The sequence below is a fragment of the Arabidopsis thaliana genome, chromosome 4 (genome assembly GCF_000001735.4).
Source record: "Arabidopsis thaliana chromosome 4, partial sequence".
Taxonomy (NCBI): Eukaryota; Viridiplantae; Streptophyta; class Magnoliopsida; order Brassicales; family Brassicaceae; genus Arabidopsis; species Arabidopsis thaliana.
In genome coordinates, this window is record NC_003075.7 from 17,367,810 (window position 1) to 17,384,235 (window position 16,426).

The 16,426-nt window shown below is 35.2% G+C and overlaps 3 protein-coding genes across 6 annotated transcripts; 1 reads left to right on the top strand and 2 right to left on the bottom strand.

Annotated features, from left to right (window-relative positions):
- The first annotated feature begins 1,105 nt into the window (after positions 1-1,105).
- BLH2 (BEL1-like homeodomain 2) lies at positions 1,106-6,202 on the top strand. Of its 4 annotated transcripts, NM_001036720.5 has the most exons (5): positions 1,106-1,363; positions 1,547-2,792; positions 3,639-4,030; positions 4,502-4,562; positions 5,327-6,202. In NM_001036720.5, the coding sequence occupies exons 2-5, from the start codon at positions 1,614-1,616 to the stop codon at positions 5,912-5,914; spliced, it is 2,220 nt and encodes a 739-aa protein (NP_001031797.4). In that variant the 5' UTR covers positions 1,106-1,363; positions 1,547-1,613; the 3' UTR covers positions 5,915-6,202. The 4 variants fall into 4 exon arrangements, with proteins under 4 accessions (NP_001031797.4, NP_001329338.1, NP_195405.4 ...); NM_001342426.1 differs by lacking the exon at positions 1,106-1,363 and having other exon boundaries at positions 1,370-2,792; positions 5,019-6,121; NM_119851.6 differs by lacking the exon at positions 1,106-1,363 and having other exon boundaries at positions 1,386-2,792; positions 5,327-6,121.
- Positions 6,203-6,644: 442 nt separating this feature from the next.
- Positions 6,645-8,470, bottom strand: CP1 (cysteine proteinase1). Its single transcript, NM_119852.5, has 4 exons — positions 7,873-8,470; positions 7,457-7,692; positions 7,223-7,363; positions 6,645-7,137 (listed from the first exon to the last, which is right to left on the bottom strand). The coding sequence occupies exons 1-4, from the start codon at positions 8,369-8,371 to the stop codon at positions 6,883-6,885; spliced, it is 1,131 nt and encodes a 376-aa protein (NP_195406.2). The 5' UTR covers positions 8,372-8,470; the 3' UTR covers positions 6,645-6,882.
- A 2,893-nt stretch (positions 8,471-11,363) lies between these two features.
- On the bottom strand, positions 11,364-14,219 carry IRX14 (Nucleotide-diphospho-sugar transferases superfamily protein). The gene is made up of 3 exons (NM_119853.4): positions 13,082-14,219; positions 12,409-12,981; positions 11,364-12,089 (listed from the first exon to the last, which is right to left on the bottom strand). The coding sequence occupies exons 1-3, from the start codon at positions 13,816-13,818 to the stop codon at positions 11,822-11,824; spliced, it is 1,578 nt and encodes a 525-aa protein (NP_195407.2). The 5' UTR covers positions 13,819-14,219; the 3' UTR covers positions 11,364-11,821.
- Between the last annotated feature and the right edge of the window lie 2,207 nt (positions 14,220-16,426).

The window sequence follows — 16,426 nt, forward strand, 5'->3', positions numbered from 1 at the left end:
CCTCCTACCTTTCACACGTTCCAAACCACAACTCCCGCTCGTGCGAACTCTCATCTTTTATTGTTTATTTGATACACCAAACAAAAAAAATGCACACCGAATTTCATTACATTATCCTTCAAGCCATTCATAGTTACATCGTACTCGACCCTCAAGTAGTAAAATTTAATTTATGATCACAAGATCGATGGCCGGAAAAAATAGTTTGAATATATACTTTTTCTAGCCTTTGCATTATTTTGCATGAGTATTATTACTTCGGCCATGCTAATTGTTAGAAAATACAGCTTACATTTTATTTAACACTGTATTGGTATATATGTATGTGGGATATATTATGTTATCATTAGAAAATGCTAATTAATATGTAACTAATTTGTCATTTCCCTGAAAAGTCGATTGGAAGGGATAATTAACTTGTGGTTAGAACTTAAAATCAATTGATTATATGAGATTAATTTGTTGTGGTGTTGTGATTACGACCAGTCGTACGGAGTTTTAGAGAGTCATATTCTCGCATAAAGTAAGTAAATTCAATTTTGATGTAGTAGAAAAAAAAAATTAACAAACGTTAAGAAGATTTTTTTTTTTTTTATGAAGTTTTTTATTTACGAAGATCTTTTAGGGTATTCCAGGTTAAGATAATAGAGATATGCTACATTTAAAATAAATGTGTAGACTTTAAATTATGCTGATGAGGACTGGGGAGCTATGCACCAACAATGACCAGTTACGTAAATATGGACTTAATTGACCCTATCTGCGAGTCAGTCCAGTGAAATCAGAAGAATGACAGATGAGGGTATTATGGGAAATATAAATATGGCAGTATTTTAAATATTATATATGTTTTTTTTTTTTGTCACGATAGTATTACTAAAATTTATGGTGGTGGTTCGTATCATTGAGATATGACCTTGTACTCACTTAAAAAAAAAAAAAAAAAATTACGAAAATAAACATCTTCAAATTGTTAATGGCAGAAGACATTTACGTGAAAAAAAGACGCATCTTAGAAATTTCTATCCTTCAATCCTACTATTAACCTTTTCAACTAAATCTTTCATAAGAAACCATAGTTTAAAAAATCACCGATTTTTTTTTTGCACGAGCAGCTTTATATATATATAGGAAACCAACTAATAAAGAAGATTGGTGGGCTAAAAAGGGTGACGAAGAAGAAAGAAGAGTGACCTCTCTCTCGCATATTTTTCTTTCCGATATATATATCTTTTATAATATTTGTGAATTCTGAATAAACTCTTAGTAAGAAAGAAAAGGAGAGTCCAGAAAAAGAAAGCGAGAAAGAGAGAGAGAAAACGATACCTAAGCTCAATTATCTTCTCTGCAACAAACTCCAAAGGTATTATCTTCTTATGCTCTCTCTTTGCATACATACATATATATAGATACCTACATATATATATCTCTATGTCTTTGTTCATCATCAGTTATATAGGTGATGTAGATAGATGGACAAAAAAACAGCGTAAGACCTAGTTTCTGACTTACATATGTTTTAAATTCTTTGTCTGAATCATTACAGGATCCGAGAGAGAGAGCTCTGGAACGATATTAACATATATCATGAAGAAAAAGATTGAAGTATTGATATGGGAATAACTAAAACTTCTCCTAATACTACAATTCTCTTGAAGACTTTTCACAATAATTCTATGTCCCAAGATTATCATCATCATCATCATCATAATCAACACCAAGGAGGTATCTTCAACTTCTCTAATGGATTCGACCGATCAGATTCTCCCAATTTAACAACTCAGCAGAAGCAAGAGCATCAAAGGGTAGAGATGGACGAGGAATCTTCAGTCGCCGGAGGTAGGATTCCGGTCTACGAATCAGCCGGTATGTTATCCGAAATGTTTAATTTCCCCGGAAGCAGCGGTGGAGGAAGAGATCTCGACCTCGGCCAATCTTTCCGGTCAAATAGGCAGTTGCTTGAGGAGCAACATCAGAATATTCCGGCTATGAATGCTACGGATTCAGCCACCGCCACCGCAGCCGCCATGCAGTTATTCTTGATGAATCCACCGCCACCGCAACAACCACCGTCTCCGTCATCCACAACTTCCCCAAGGAGCCACCACAATTCTTCAACTCTTCACATGTTACTTCCAAGTCCATCCACCAACACAACTCACCATCAGAACTACACTAATCATATGTCTATGCATCAGCTTCCACATCAGCATCACCAGCAGATATCGACGTGGCAGTCTTCTCCCGATCATCATCATCATCATCACAACAGCCAAACGGAGATTGGGACCGTCCACGTGGAAAACAGCGGAGGACACGGAGGACAAGGCTTGTCCTTATCTCTCTCATCGTCTTTAGAGGCTGCAGCAAAAGCGGAAGAGTATAGAAACATTTACTACGGAGCCAATTCTTCTAACGCATCACCTCATCATCAATACAATCAATTCAAGACTCTTCTTGCTAATTCTTCTCAACATCACCATCAAGTATTAAACCAATTCCGATCATCTCCGGCTGCTTCTTCCTCTTCCATGGCAGCGGTCAATATCTTAAGAAACTCGAGGTACACAACGGCCGCGCAAGAGTTGTTGGAAGAGTTTTGTAGTGTTGGAAGAGGATTTTTGAAGAAGAACAAACTTGGGAACAGCTCAAACCCTAATACTTGCGGTGGTGATGGTGGTGGCAGCTCTCCTTCGTCGGCCGGAGCAAACAAGGAGCATCCTCCTTTATCGGCGTCTGATCGGATTGAGCATCAAAGAAGGAAAGTGAAACTACTCACCATGCTTGAAGAGGTATGTTCATATTAACTTTTAATATTGATTTTGACTTTGTCTATACTCTACAGTGATATTAGTTCATACATTTTACGTAAAATTGTTTTCGTTACATTTCGATAAGATTCATAAATTGATCCAAGAGTTATGACAAAGAAACAAGAAACCTGATATGACTGAATTGGTCTTTTGTTTTCTCGATTAACTACTTATTTTTGATTATTTTGGTAGAGTTTGATTGCGCAATCCTACCATCATTTGTTTAAAATTAAAATTAATTTAATCATTTTGCTCGTGTGACGGTCGTATTAGAAAGTATATTGAATATTTTGATGCTTAGCGTTTGGTGGAATCGATTAATCAAAGAAAATGCATTAAATAATTACGATTAATTATGTAATTGGCGTTTCCTTCTCCATATAAGCTACTCTCCAGTTACGTCCTAAAGCTAACCCTTGACGTTACTTATTTGTTTACCCATAATTGAATTATCTACTTTTTAGTTGACCTTGCTTTTTTCTCACTAGAAATAAATATTTTAGTTTATGCTCGAGGATACGATAAAATGTGCTGTTGGTAGGATTGCGCAAACATTGAAGTATATTCTCTGGTCAATAATTTGTCTATATAATATCTTATTTTCTTATTTTGTCTCGTTTAAAGGTAACTAATTAATCTCATTAGTTTATTTATTAGATGATGCTCGTACACAAGCATAGGTTCCCGTGATAAAATCTACACTAAATAATAATCACGTGAACATATAACACAACACACACGAGTTAACAATAACATTAATTAAAAGAAAAAGGCAAATATTGATATTTATGGATTGTATAATGTATAGTTTTGTTTCGTTGGCAGGTGGACCGACGGTACAACCATTACTGCGAGCAAATGCAGATGGTTGTGAACTCTTTCGACATAGTAATGGGCCACGGTGCGGCATTACCGTACACCGCATTGGCTCAAAAAGCTATGTCAAGACATTTTAGATGCCTTAAAGATGCAGTTGCGGCTCAGCTTAAGCAGAGTTGCGAACTTCTTGGGGACAAAGATGCAGCGGGAATCTCTTCTTCCGGGTTAACAAAAGGTGAAACTCCGCGTTTGCGTTTGCTAGAGCAAAGTTTGCGTCAGAACCGTGCGTTTCATCAAATGGGTATGATGGAACAAGAAGCTTGGCGGCCACAACGCGGTTTGCCTGAACGCTCCGTCAATATACTTAGAGCTTGGCTCTTCGAACATTTCCTTCACCCGTAAGTCAATTTTTTCTTTCTTTCTCGTTATTTATTAATTATTATAGAGAAACTGAATTTTGAAAAAAGCTGAGAAAAAGTATTTATTTTCTCGTTATTTCACCTCTACTTTCTTTAGTACTATGTCTCTAGAATTTTGCTATTTTATTGTTAACGAGAGTGAACGAAAAAATGGAAATAAAGCAAAAGAGTAGTGTTTTTGTACTATTTTCACCTCTCTGACAAATTGCTTTAAGAGTAAAACAAAACAAAAAAAGCCAAGTAAAAAAAAAAAAACTGGATCGATGATATGTAATCATCAACTTTTCTTTTGTCTGTTAGATTCTCACGCCCTTGTTAGGAAAAAGTCTGTACTTTTTCTTGCGTCTACTTGATTGTATTGTATATAGTGAAAAGATAAAGAAAATAAATTACATTGAGTTTATTAGGGCAAAGATAGAGAGTGATGTCATTTTCTGGTCTCTTTCTCAGGTATCCAAGTGATGCAGATAAACACCTATTGGCTCGACAGACTGGTTTATCCAGAAATCAGGTCAGTCTACATATATACATATAGCCAACGATATAATGAAATTTAAAATCTCCATGAATCAAATACATATGCCTCTACTTCACCAAGTTGTGTTAGCTGAGTATACTCTTAATCAGACAATCAAATGACCACAGTCTGGATTACGAATTCTTAACCGCGTGTTTTAAAGATTTGTTTTAAACCCATCATTCTATGTTTATAAATAAACTCCACAATAGTACACAGTTATATATATAACTACAATATTAATTTATCACCCAAACCCATTTCATAATTTTCATAAACATATACATGCTTGTTATAAACATCAAATAATAAATACTAGTAGTTACTCAAAACGAATTTGACTAAGCCAAAATTATTTGACACCATGTACGAGTACACTAACTAGTAGCCTGAGATGACTCTATTGCATGGTTTTTGTTTCTTATCTTTGTTTGGTTTGTGATATGACAGAGGAACACCATGTGTTTTGCCTTCCACTCACCATTAGCTTTTCTTGGGATTCGTCTTTAAATTATTATAGCATATTTATATATACAAAAACATAGGAGAGAGAGAAAGAGATCGACATTAAAGACGCAAAAGGGTCCATTTTTCCTCAAGTACATCAAAGTTTGCAGCTTTCAATTGTCCCAAAGAAACCCTCAATTTCTTGTATCCCTACATTAAATAACCAAATGACAAATAAACAAAAAGAGCCCTCAATTTTATTTCGATATTATAATGATTCAACTAGTGAAAATTTTGTCTCTTTTATTCAGGTATCAAATTGGTTCATAAATGCTAGGGTTCGTTTATGGAAACCAATGGTGGAAGAAATGTACCAACAAGAATCAAAAGAAAGAGAAAGAGAAGAGGAATTAGAAGAGAACGAAGAAGATCAAGAAACAAAAAACAGCAACGACGACAAGAGCACAAAATCCAACAACAATGAAAGCAACTTCACTGCCGTTCGGACCACTTCACAAACTCCAACGACAACCGCACCAGACGCATCAGACGCAGACGCAGCAGTAGCGACAGGCCACCGTCTAAGATCCAACATTAATGCTTACGAAAACGACGCTTCATCACTTCTACTCCCTTCCTCTTATTCCAACGCCGCCGCTCCTGCCGCTGTTTCTGACGACTTGAATTCTCGTTACGGTGGCTCAGACGCGTTTTCCGCCGTTGCCACGTGTCAACAAAGTGTAGGTGGGTTCGATGATGCTGACATGGATGGTGTTAACGTTATAAGGTTTGGGACAAACCCTACTGGTGACGTGTCTCTCACGCTTGGTTTACGCCACGCTGGAAACATGCCTGACAAAGACGCTTCTTTCTGCGTTAGAGAGTTTGGGGGTTTTTAGTTTGCTTTTGTCACTCCATTTAATTAATTAATTATAGTTTCCATTCTTACTTATTTTAATTGAAAATCTATTTTTGTCTCTTAAAAGTCAAAACAATACATTAGTCTAGCCCTCCTCTGCTTTTTTTTTTCTATCTCGTGAAGAGAAGAAAACGATACGTAAATCCCTTCGAAAACTAATGTACGTTGTACGACTTATTGTTTTCATATATCTGTATTCTTGGTTATTTAATTTCTCGAGATTTCTTTAATTGTTCAAAATGAAAACCTTCACTTTATAACATAACAGTCCCAAATCGTTCGAAATCACTGATTTACAATCATATAGATTCACTTACCATGAATCCATGATACAAGCTTGAAGAGGTGACCCAATTGTTTGGGCCATCAATAAGGAAAGTGATAGGCCCAAAATTCTTTTATTGGGCTTTAGCGTATCTGTTTTTGTATAGATATCACACAAGTTTCTATAGATGTGTTCAGTGTTCATGCAGTTTTTTATAAATTTCTCACCGACATTTCTAGATATGACTAAAATGAATTTATGAACATGCGGCTTAAACCTTATTTTATCAGATCACTTAGTTAACATCTAGAGCAGGTGAAAACAAGAAGAAAAACAAATGTTGTTTTTGAGGTGCATAATGAAAATTGATGAGAAGAAGATTGAGGAGAAGTAGAAGAAACCGACTTTTGTTATGTTGTTAGTTGGATGAAGGAGTGAAAACCAATGGCTCTTAAGAAATATATCATTTTATTATATTTCTCTTAATACATAAAACAAGCAAACAATCTTTCTTTGAATAAAAAAGAAATTGATCGACATAAGGATTTATAAATTTTATATCCTTATGATGAATCAACTAATTTTTGAAATTGTTGTTGAAATACTATACATACAAACAATAATAACAATACGAGATTAAATTCAGTTATAAGAATCCCAAATGTTTATCGAGCGTCTTGATTTCAAACACTGCTGATAGTATTTCCACGAACCGGGTTTGGGCTGTACTTAACCGGGTACGAGGCTTCAACCGCAATCCCACACTTACCGGATTTGGAGGCTGCCAAGTTTCTCTCCATTCTAATGTAACCTTCCTCACCCCAACGTGGACCCCAAGAGTTCCTTACAATCCAGTAGTCAACACCGTTCTCTGATCCGTACCCGACAGCAACCACCGCGTGATCAAGATTTGTACCACAACTTCCGGTAAAAATACCCTGCCAACCAAAACCAATCAGGTTAATAAAAATCCAAAAACCCGGTTTTGTTACTTAATACACAAATCAATGTCGGTTCGCTTACCGATTGGTAATGTTGAAAAATTCTTCCACCGGCTTCAATAGCTACACTAACCGGTTGGTATGAAATAGCTTTCTTCAACGCAGTCTCGTCTTTAGTAGGAACATCTTCGTACCCATCAATACTCACAACTCTAGAATTCTTCTGCAAAAACACAAAGAGATAGGAAAAATAATCAGATTTTGCAATTCTTGAAAATAAAGTGAAAACAGAGCAACTCTGTTTTTGAGTGTATACCAAGAAAGAATTGCATTTTCCGCCGAATCCACGGTAAGGATAATCTTTCTCAGTGTTTAAGCCACCATTTTTCATGATGAATTGAAAAGCGTAGTCCATTAAACCGCCGTTGCAACCTTGATTGTAGGATTTGTCGCAGTCAACAAGTTCTTGTTCTGATAGAGATATGAGTTCTCCTGTTACGATCTTGTTTATACCTTCTACTGCTGCAGTAGTCGAAAACGCCCAACAACTTCCTGTGTTGATCAATACACAAACACAAATATTAACATCAATACACATGCTGCATGTGTTACATGTTAAGTTACACAAAATATAACACAAAAGTTTGTTCTGTTACGAACCATGTGTAAATATTAGACGTTCGTTAATAATATCAGTTTGATTATAAAGGAAAAAGCATAATTGGTAATTACCGCAAGTTCCTTGGTCTTTGATGGGGTTAACGGCTCCTTTCTGTCTCCAATCAACCGTCTCTGGAACCTCCTTGCCGTTTACAGCGGCTGAGTATTTCTGGTTGACATTCTTGGCCTTAGCGATGCGGCGGGCGGGCTCAGTTCTTGCCCCGAGGTACAACTTGCGGTACTCATCGTTAGTGAGATCGGTAAATTTGGTGAGACCAAGCTTGTAAGTAGCGTTCTTGTTGTTTTCGTTGTGTAGATCGATGAATCTTAAGTTGTCTTTGAAAATATTGAATCTTTTGTCTTGGTCGTTGATGATACCGTTGTTGTTGTTGTTAGTTTTCCCGTGTTCTGCGGACCATTGTAAGTAGATGGACCTCACTTCTTCATCGGTTCTCCACTTGCCGTCCGATGGAAGTTGGAGATGGTCGTTGATGATGGACTCATCACCGGAGGCTAATGACACGACGACATATAAGAGAAGTAAAGAGAGAACTTTTGTTGAAGGAGCCATATTGTTATGTGTTTTGTATAGTTAGGATTACTTGGGATGATTTGTTTTTCTGGAGGATGAGAAAACTGTGGGACTATTTATAACAAAAAATTTGGTATTTAATATTTCAAGTTGGTATACTTTTCTATTACAAATAAATGGGAATGATGGACATGCAAGATGGTGGACGGTTCGATGGATTTTTTAATCCGAAATTTGAATACTTTTTATTTCCCATTATTTATCTATAACATCATCAAATTTTTCATTAAAGAACATTATATATTGCACAAAATACTATATAACGGGAGATATTTATCTGTTTTTATTAGTTTTAAAACTAAATAATATATTTCGAGATTATAATGCATCTTATGGATCTACAATTTCTCCAAAACGAGTTTTAGTATATCTTAAATTTCTGTCCTAACCTTATATCACTAATTGTTTACTTGCATTTCATCCTCACATGCATCAAAGCTATGGTAGAAGAGTAGAAGAGATTTTGTTTTCGTTTCAATGTTGGACGTCGGCTCCAGAGGAAAGTAAGTCTCAACCAAGTTAAATTATTGAGTCTTAAAAGTACTTAAAGTTTTAGTTTTACACATGATTAACCTTTAATTTGTACACTAATTTTACTTGTAAATAGTATTTATGAATTATACTGTGTAAAGTTCATATGTACATTTAAACGGTTTTTGCCATCCATGATCCAACGATTCCAACGCCAACAAATACCTTGACGCACTAATAAAAATAGAATCAAGAAAAACATAACATACTTATATATATTACGTACCATTTATCTGATTATCTGATACTAATAATATGTCATTGAAAAATCGATTTCAGTCTTCACACTTTCGTTTGAATATTATTCATTATTCAGTTTACCTTTTTTTACTTGATCAACAAATATAAACGTCTTATTTCCTAAATTAGTTCATATGCACATAAAAGAATTTAGGCAAAAGAATATTATAAGAAAGTGGATTAAATATCAACCATTCTGATTGTATGGAATACAACATAACAACTTAGAATAAAGCACATGTCGTCTAAGCAGATTCGTGAGATAGTCGACCAAGAAACAAATTCCCCTTCCCTTGCGAGTATATATTTCACCAAAAAAATAACTCGATCAAACTTCGAAGATTTGTGTGGGGTCAAACTATTCGCTTGTAATTCAAATAGTTTACTATTCTCTTCTAACTTTTTGACTGAATTATCTTTTATACTGTAATACTTTTTCATACATATTAAAATGCACATTATAAGATGGTTTGTTCCTTTTACTTTTCCGTGGTTTGTTGTTTACATCAGCATATCACGAGAGATTTAATTTGCGTATTCATTAAAAATCGCATATTTATTCATATCTGACGTACATAACTATCTTATTGTAGAAGATATAGCGTATAATACGTACAAACACTCTCATTTTGAGTTTTAGCAAAACGATATTGATTGTGGTATATTAAACCCCCTTTTTTTTTTGCTCTCCCCCCAACAGCTTTGCGTTGTTATTTCAAATAATTTAAAATGATTTTATTTTTCATGGTCGCGCAATCTAATTTGATCTTTTTGAACCCAATCAAAATTCACATACAAATATTCAAAAAAAGCTGTCATGGCTTACGCCTTATGTAGTTATTGTTCCCTCTGATATGTTGATTCCAGTCAATCAGGCAAACGTTTATTGGCTACTAACCATACACATGGGAACTTGAATACCATTAAAACAGAATGATGTCACTTGAAAATATTTACGAGTATCTTCTTAGTGATCTCATTTATTTACGTCGAATTATTCACATTATATACGCATGTATATTCATAGGAGTTTTTTTTTTGTTAAACTTTTTTATTTATTTATTCAGAGGAGTTTAGTAAGTCGAAAAGTTTAATCCAAATACATGCAAGCATATTGACATTGGTTTGTGAAGAGTTTAACTAGGTATAGATGTCTGAGAACTTCTGAAATCAAAACGTTACAACAGTTTCCAAGAAACTGTAGTCTGGTTTAATAAGTTCACGTCTGAAATAATTCATTTTTGGCTGTAGATCTCTATGAAGAAGATTCATAGAAGAAATAAGAAAGAGAATGGAATCTTGAATGATGGGTGGATGAGATGTTCCCATTTCACGGCAGCTTCTTTGGTCATGAGGCGGCGCCCCATCCTGACCGTTGGAATTTTTCATATACTTGATATATAAGTGATTCATTCATATTTTTTGAAACTTGAAAAGAAGAGAAAAATTGGGATTGGAGGAAATGGGAGGCAAAGAGGTGTCTTTAACCAAGTTTCAAACGGAAGTGGCTTTTGATAAGGTTAAAGAAACAAAAGTGTCTCGCTCGTGTTTCTGACATGTGACAACTAAAGGTGACCGTTTCGTTTAGAGGAAAAAGGTGTGACCGTTTCTGTTTCTTTATAGTTCTGTTCAATTTGGGATATCATTTTGTATGGGAAGCTAGCTAAGCTACGCACGAAGCATGGGAACATTTATGGCTTGGTTGATTCTTCCTTAAGAATTCAAAAAACCTAATCCGAAGAAACCGACTCATACCGATATGAATTGTAAAATGGTCAAAGGACACGAACCCATTGTTACGACGACAATAAATTAGTAAGAAAAAGAAAAAAAAAACGAAAAAAGGAAAAAAGTGGTTAAAGAAGACATGTGATCTTCTGACAAAACCGCCTTATCTTCCTCCATTATTTCAGTTATAAATCTGTTTGCAGTCTTTGTCTCTCCCTTTAAATTCCTCTGTTTTTTTCTATGATTCTGTTTTGTTTGTTTTATCAACTTTCTTCACATTTCTTTCTCACGAAGTATCTTTTCCAATGTCTTCATCTCAAAGATTTTTTATTTTTCGAAAGTCACCAGTAGCTTCTAACCAATCTTAGCTATCTAAGTCCTCCGGTAGTAGTCCACTTGCATCATGTTGGATGTGTCATAATGGATATAAGAAAAAATCAAATATAATATATTCACAAAAATATGAACTTGTGAGAAGGTAAATTTGATTTATATCATCAGTATAAGTAAAATTGAGGGGCGGCTTTCACGTTTTGGGTCCATGAGAAGAAAACATAAATGAATTGAGAAATATGCTTACAAAACTATACAACCCAAAGTTTTGTTTCTACACTTTTTGTAACCCTCAAGAACATTGAAACAAACAATCTTTGTTACTAATAAAGACAAGTTTTAAAGGACCAAAAAATAAAACGATAGTTGAAAAACGAATGATCATCATTCCCCGAAAAACCCTGTATACCTTTTTTGGGAGCTCCATTGTCATAATCTAAACTGTCCCGGTTTTGTTTTCCTCTCCGTTAGTTGTAATATTTGCGGTATCTGGAGGAGAAGATGATCTCTGAGTTTTCTCTAAAAACTTTGGCAACAAATGAATAATAATAGTAGAAGAAAATCTCTTGAACTCTCAAAAGCTTTTTTCTTCTTTTCTCAGTTTCTTTCTTGATGCTTAGACGAAGATGAATAAACTTGTGTTGTTGTATCGGTTGGTCTAGGTTCGTGTTTACTTTTCTTACTTTTGCGTTTCGGTTTTCGGATTTTCGTTGGATGTTGTTGCTGCTTTGGTATTACCACGACGGTGTTGCCTTGGGATAATGGCATTTGATCTTTCTTTTTAGTTGGTGGCTCAGGAGGAACATCTGGCCATGGAGTGCGTTTAGCCGCAACTGTGATCTCTAACGGAGGATCAATTATCCATCTGTATCCAGGCAACAATCAAAAAGAGAACAGAACTCAGAAAACACAAACCCTTTTGTTTGCTGACTCAACAACAAGAGTATATACTAGAGAGATACATTCAATGTAAGATTAAGATTTCACACTCCCAACTAAAATATGATACTAGTCAAAACTTACTAACTAATCCCTAATTTTAACTTACGCAAAAGTAGTTACATTCCTTGTGACTAAAGACCTGCTTCCTAAATCGCTATTCATAATTTCGGTTTAATGCCTTTCCACTCTTCAACAAGATTGCAAGATGATTAATTTTACTATGTATAGAGAAAAAGGCTTACCCGGGAGGGAATTTGCTATCAGCGCGTGCTTCTACTCGAAGCCACCATAGCAGAACTTGTCTTCCACAGCTTCCAAGAGGCTCCACCATTGAAGGATCCTTCAACAGAGACAAAGGACTCTCCACACCTTCATTCTCATTCAACGACCCAAAGTCCTTAACCCACTCTGGCTTATTCTCAGCTTCCTCCCAAAGCAATCTCGAGTTCAACACAAACCCAGACCACTCTAGTTTTTGAGGCAAAACCGCAGCAACATCATCTATATAAACTGCACTCTTCCCCGCATATGGCAATGTATTGAAAATATGCCAACCAATCAACTGATCAGTTGAGTTACAAGCAGGACCCTGTACAGGTAACGAAGAGCTCTCCTCTTCTTCCTCTTTCTCCATCTCTTTCCTCTTTTCCATCGACAAAACCATCTCTTCCGCATTTCCTGAATGAGCCAATATCCCAACAGAAACAGTACCAAACCACTTCACATTCTGAATCTCATCAAACAACTCCATACTATGCATATTACTATCATCCGCAAACATCACAATCCCATCAAGCTTCTCTTCCCTCACAACTCTAAACACACAACAAAACAAGAACATCACTTTCAGCTCTAGATGCATATTATTCAAAACAAAACAGATCAAAGCATATAAAAGCAAAGAAATTGACTTGCCTCAAAGCTTGAAGTCTCATAAAGACTTCTAATTTACTACGATCTTCCCAAGTATTAGGCATTCTCTGATCAATCCCAACATGAATGGTCCTAAGTCCTGATTTTGCAATAATCAAACCGGTCTCATTAGTAGCACCACCAGCTTCAACAACGATCCAAACCAGATCATAAGGAACAAGCATCAAAGAATGCATCACACCAGTCAAATGCAAAGCTTGAAAAGTCCTCACATAAGTCGGTGTCACAGCTATAACCATCTTACTACTTTTCATCCCAAAGATCATCTTTTGCTCTTTTTGAACTCTCCCAATGATCTGATGAGCTTTCATTACCTCAACGGGATTCGGATGCGGCCAAGGACGGATCCGGATCCCGTGTCTTCCAACAACAACACGAGAGCTTTTCGTCGCCGTCGCCACCACCGTCGTTCCGTTAGCTCCGGGATCGAGAGTACGGCCGATTGTGTGAACATCGAGGTGTTTCACAGGTAAGTCAGGACGAAACGGAAGAGAGTAGAGATTGGTTGAAGAAGTAGAGAAGAGGAAGAAGAAGACTAATCTGGAGAATCGAAAGCCGAGAACTAGACTAATCAAGCAACAAAGACAGTGCAGGATAAGCCAAAACACAGCGATTAAAGACTTCCCGGAGCCATCAACGGAAGAATCAAGAGACGTCGGAGATCTGAAGCTATTACTCCGGCGATTTAAGTAACTCTGATGTAAAGCAGAGAGCTTCATCTTCTTCGTTGACCTCTTTCTTCTGCTTCCTTCTCCTTATCAAAAAGATCTGAGATTAAGCAACAGAGATTACTTGGATTTCACGATCTTAATCAGTTCGATTATCGCTTTCTCTTCTTGCTGTTGTTGCTGCTCTCTCACCACCACCACCATACCAATCTCTCTGATGCTTCGATGCAACGCCATCGAAGAAAGCAGAGGAAAGCGACAAGGAGGTACACGTGTCGTTTTATTATTGGATAATTAAATCTTTCAATTAAGTTTTGAGTAAAATCAGGGTCGTTTTAATATGTCTCTAATTGAAGTCAATTTTTGGTAATAATTTTTGGTGTTAACATTAAACATCCCTCAATTTATTGAATTAAATGTTTTGCATAATGATAATTGTGTTTTTGTTTTTTTCGTAAATTCATATGGTTTTAATTAAAAGTGATTATCGAGGAGGAATGTAGACGAATTTGGGAAAGACTAACCAAAATAATTGATTACGAATGTTTTTAATGGGCCATTAGTAAGGCCCATGAAAACGACGTATCTGCATGTCATATATAAGAGTACAGTTTGGTCCGACAAAAGACATGGTTTGAAGGGTTTTGGTTTAGAGATAATTGATCTAGGTTTGTTTGTTGTGAAGGTTAAACCGGTTTGGTAGGGAAGTCTTAAAGATTGTTATCGGTTCGTTTTCACTTGCACACAAAGCATAAATATGATGATTACTCAGCACCACCAAAGTGTCAAAGTTTATATCATACTTAGACATGTTTAGTATATGCAAGAAAAATAGATACATATGCATTATTAATTTGTGGGTTTAAAGTATATATATGCTTCCATTGCGTTATTACTTAAAAAGGCATTTGAACAAGAAATGACGACCATGACAAGTGTTATGAATCCTACTTAAATGAGTAAATGGACCAACAGTGTCTCCTTAAGAAAATGTGTTGGTCAGAAGGGTATGTTCGATTGTTAGGGTCTTTTAGGCCCATTGGGCTTATTGTGAACGCTTTTTGTTGTGTAATTTTTAACGAAGGTGTGTCAAGTGAACTCAATCACAAACGGTAATATATTTCAGAATTTAAAATTTACAACGGTAAAAGATATAGACGTTAGAGAAGTAGCCATTAGAAAAAGAAATCCATATATATCTGAAACTGAACATTTACAACGGTAAAAAATATAAGACTTTGGAAAGTAGCCATTTAAAAAAAACAATTCCATATATTTGAGACTCAAAAATCACAAACGGTAAAAAATATAGACGTGAGAAAAGTAGCTGTTGGAAAGAAAAAAAATATACAACGCACAAAATGAGTTAATTGAAGTGAAAACAAAAGGCTAAAGAACGTATGTTTAGTTTATGCATTTTATCGAGTTTGAACTTGGGTAATGAATACAGTAACTTGGGTATGATACAGTGACTACATCATACATGCGTTTTTAAAAACTAATATAATCCGGTCAATATGTGAACTAATGATTCTGCAACTAAAACAAGCACAAGAGAAACATGGGCTTTCCATTATGGTCTTACAAATTGGTTCATATTGGGCCGATATGTAGAGTTCATTCATACTTTTGACGACTGTAAGAGTGAAATATTTATGCAAATAGCCAAATACTTTAGAGATGTTTTTATGTGATGTTTTGCGAATACGTCCATAGTTAACCGTCGTTGAAAGAGAGATTTGATCGAATTTAACACGAGTCTCAGACTATGCAAAACTGGTTTTTAGAGGTGGGAACCAAAGCAAGCTCAAACTTAGTAAGATCTTAAGAGTCAATCTACTTTTGATCTCGTCCGGACTTGCTATATCCCTACTAAGAAGAAAGATAATCTTGTTTTATATGTCTCAGGAGGGACATAAAGATAAACTTGTTTTTTTTTGTGAAACAAAAAGATAAACTTGTTTAAAAGTTCAAGTTAGAGATGATGATAATGTGTTTTAAATTTATATAAATTCGATGCAGGTCTATAACAAGTCAATAATTTGACAAAAAAAAGAGAGAAAGAAAAACAAGTCAATAATTTAATTTCAATAATTCAGTTGTCGCATGTAATAAGTTAAGTAGTAAACGCCGAATAACAAGATTTTGAACAATATAAATGTACTTTACCTACGATCTTGACTAATCGAGGTCCAATAATTGTATTAAAAAAAACAAAAAAAACTTCACCACCCTTTAACACTCACGAGTCATATTAATTTTCACATGTGGCCTTTGACCTCAGGTGGATTACTTTTACAGTCATATGACGTTTTTACCCTTTTGTTTTTTTAAAAAGTCTTCTTTTCGGCTTTAATAAAGTCAAAAAAATTGTTGTACAAAGTTTAATTTGTTGCTCTAGTAGTAGTAGTTTAAATTAATACTATTATAAAACTACTTTCAAATTCATAAATGAAAAAGAATTAGGACGAGGTATTCCCGACATCAATCTAAGCTTTTCTTTTTTTGTAATAAGAATTTATCTCTAATAGTTCTATCTTTTATTTAAAAAATTGTTATGTTTAATTTTGTTTTTGATAGAACAATCTTTAATTTTCACATGCGTCATACATTAGTAGGATACATAGGTTTTTCATCAAAGAAAAACAATACTATATAT

Coding starts and splice junctions, on each gene's coding strand:
- IRX14 (NM_119853.4), bottom strand. CDS start 13,818: ATGAAGCTCTCTGCTTTACATCAGAGTTACTTAAATCGCCGGAGTAAT. Junction 12,982..13,081: donor ATGAGACTTCAAGCTTTGAG/GCAAGTCAATTT, acceptor TTGTGTGTTTAG/AGTTGTGAGGGAAGAGAAGC. Junction 12,090..12,408: donor GATAGCAAATTCCCTCCCGG/GTAAGCCTTTTT, acceptor GCCTGGATACAG/ATGGATAATTGATCCTCCGT.
- CP1 (NM_119852.5), bottom strand. CDS start 8,371: ATGGCTCCTTCAACAAAAGTTCTCTCTTTACTTCTCTTATATGTCGTC. Junction 7,693..7,872: donor CAAAGACCAAGGAACTTGCG/GTAATTACCAAT, acceptor TGATCAACACAG/GAAGTTGTTGGGCGTTTTCG. Junction 7,364..7,456: donor GAAAATGCAATTCTTTCTTG/GTATACACTCAA, acceptor GTGTTTTTGCAG/AAGAATTCTAGAGTTGTGAG.
- BLH2 (NM_001036720.5), top strand. CDS start 1,614: ATGGGAATAACTAAAACTTCTCCTAATACTACAATTCTCTTGAAGACT. Junction 2,793..3,638: donor TACTCACCATGCTTGAAGAG/GTATGTTCATAT, acceptor TTTCGTTGGCAG/GTGGACCGACGGTACAACCA. Junction 4,031..4,501: donor TTCGAACATTTCCTTCACCC/GTAAGTCAATTT, acceptor TCTCTTTCTCAG/GTATCCAAGTGATGCAGATA.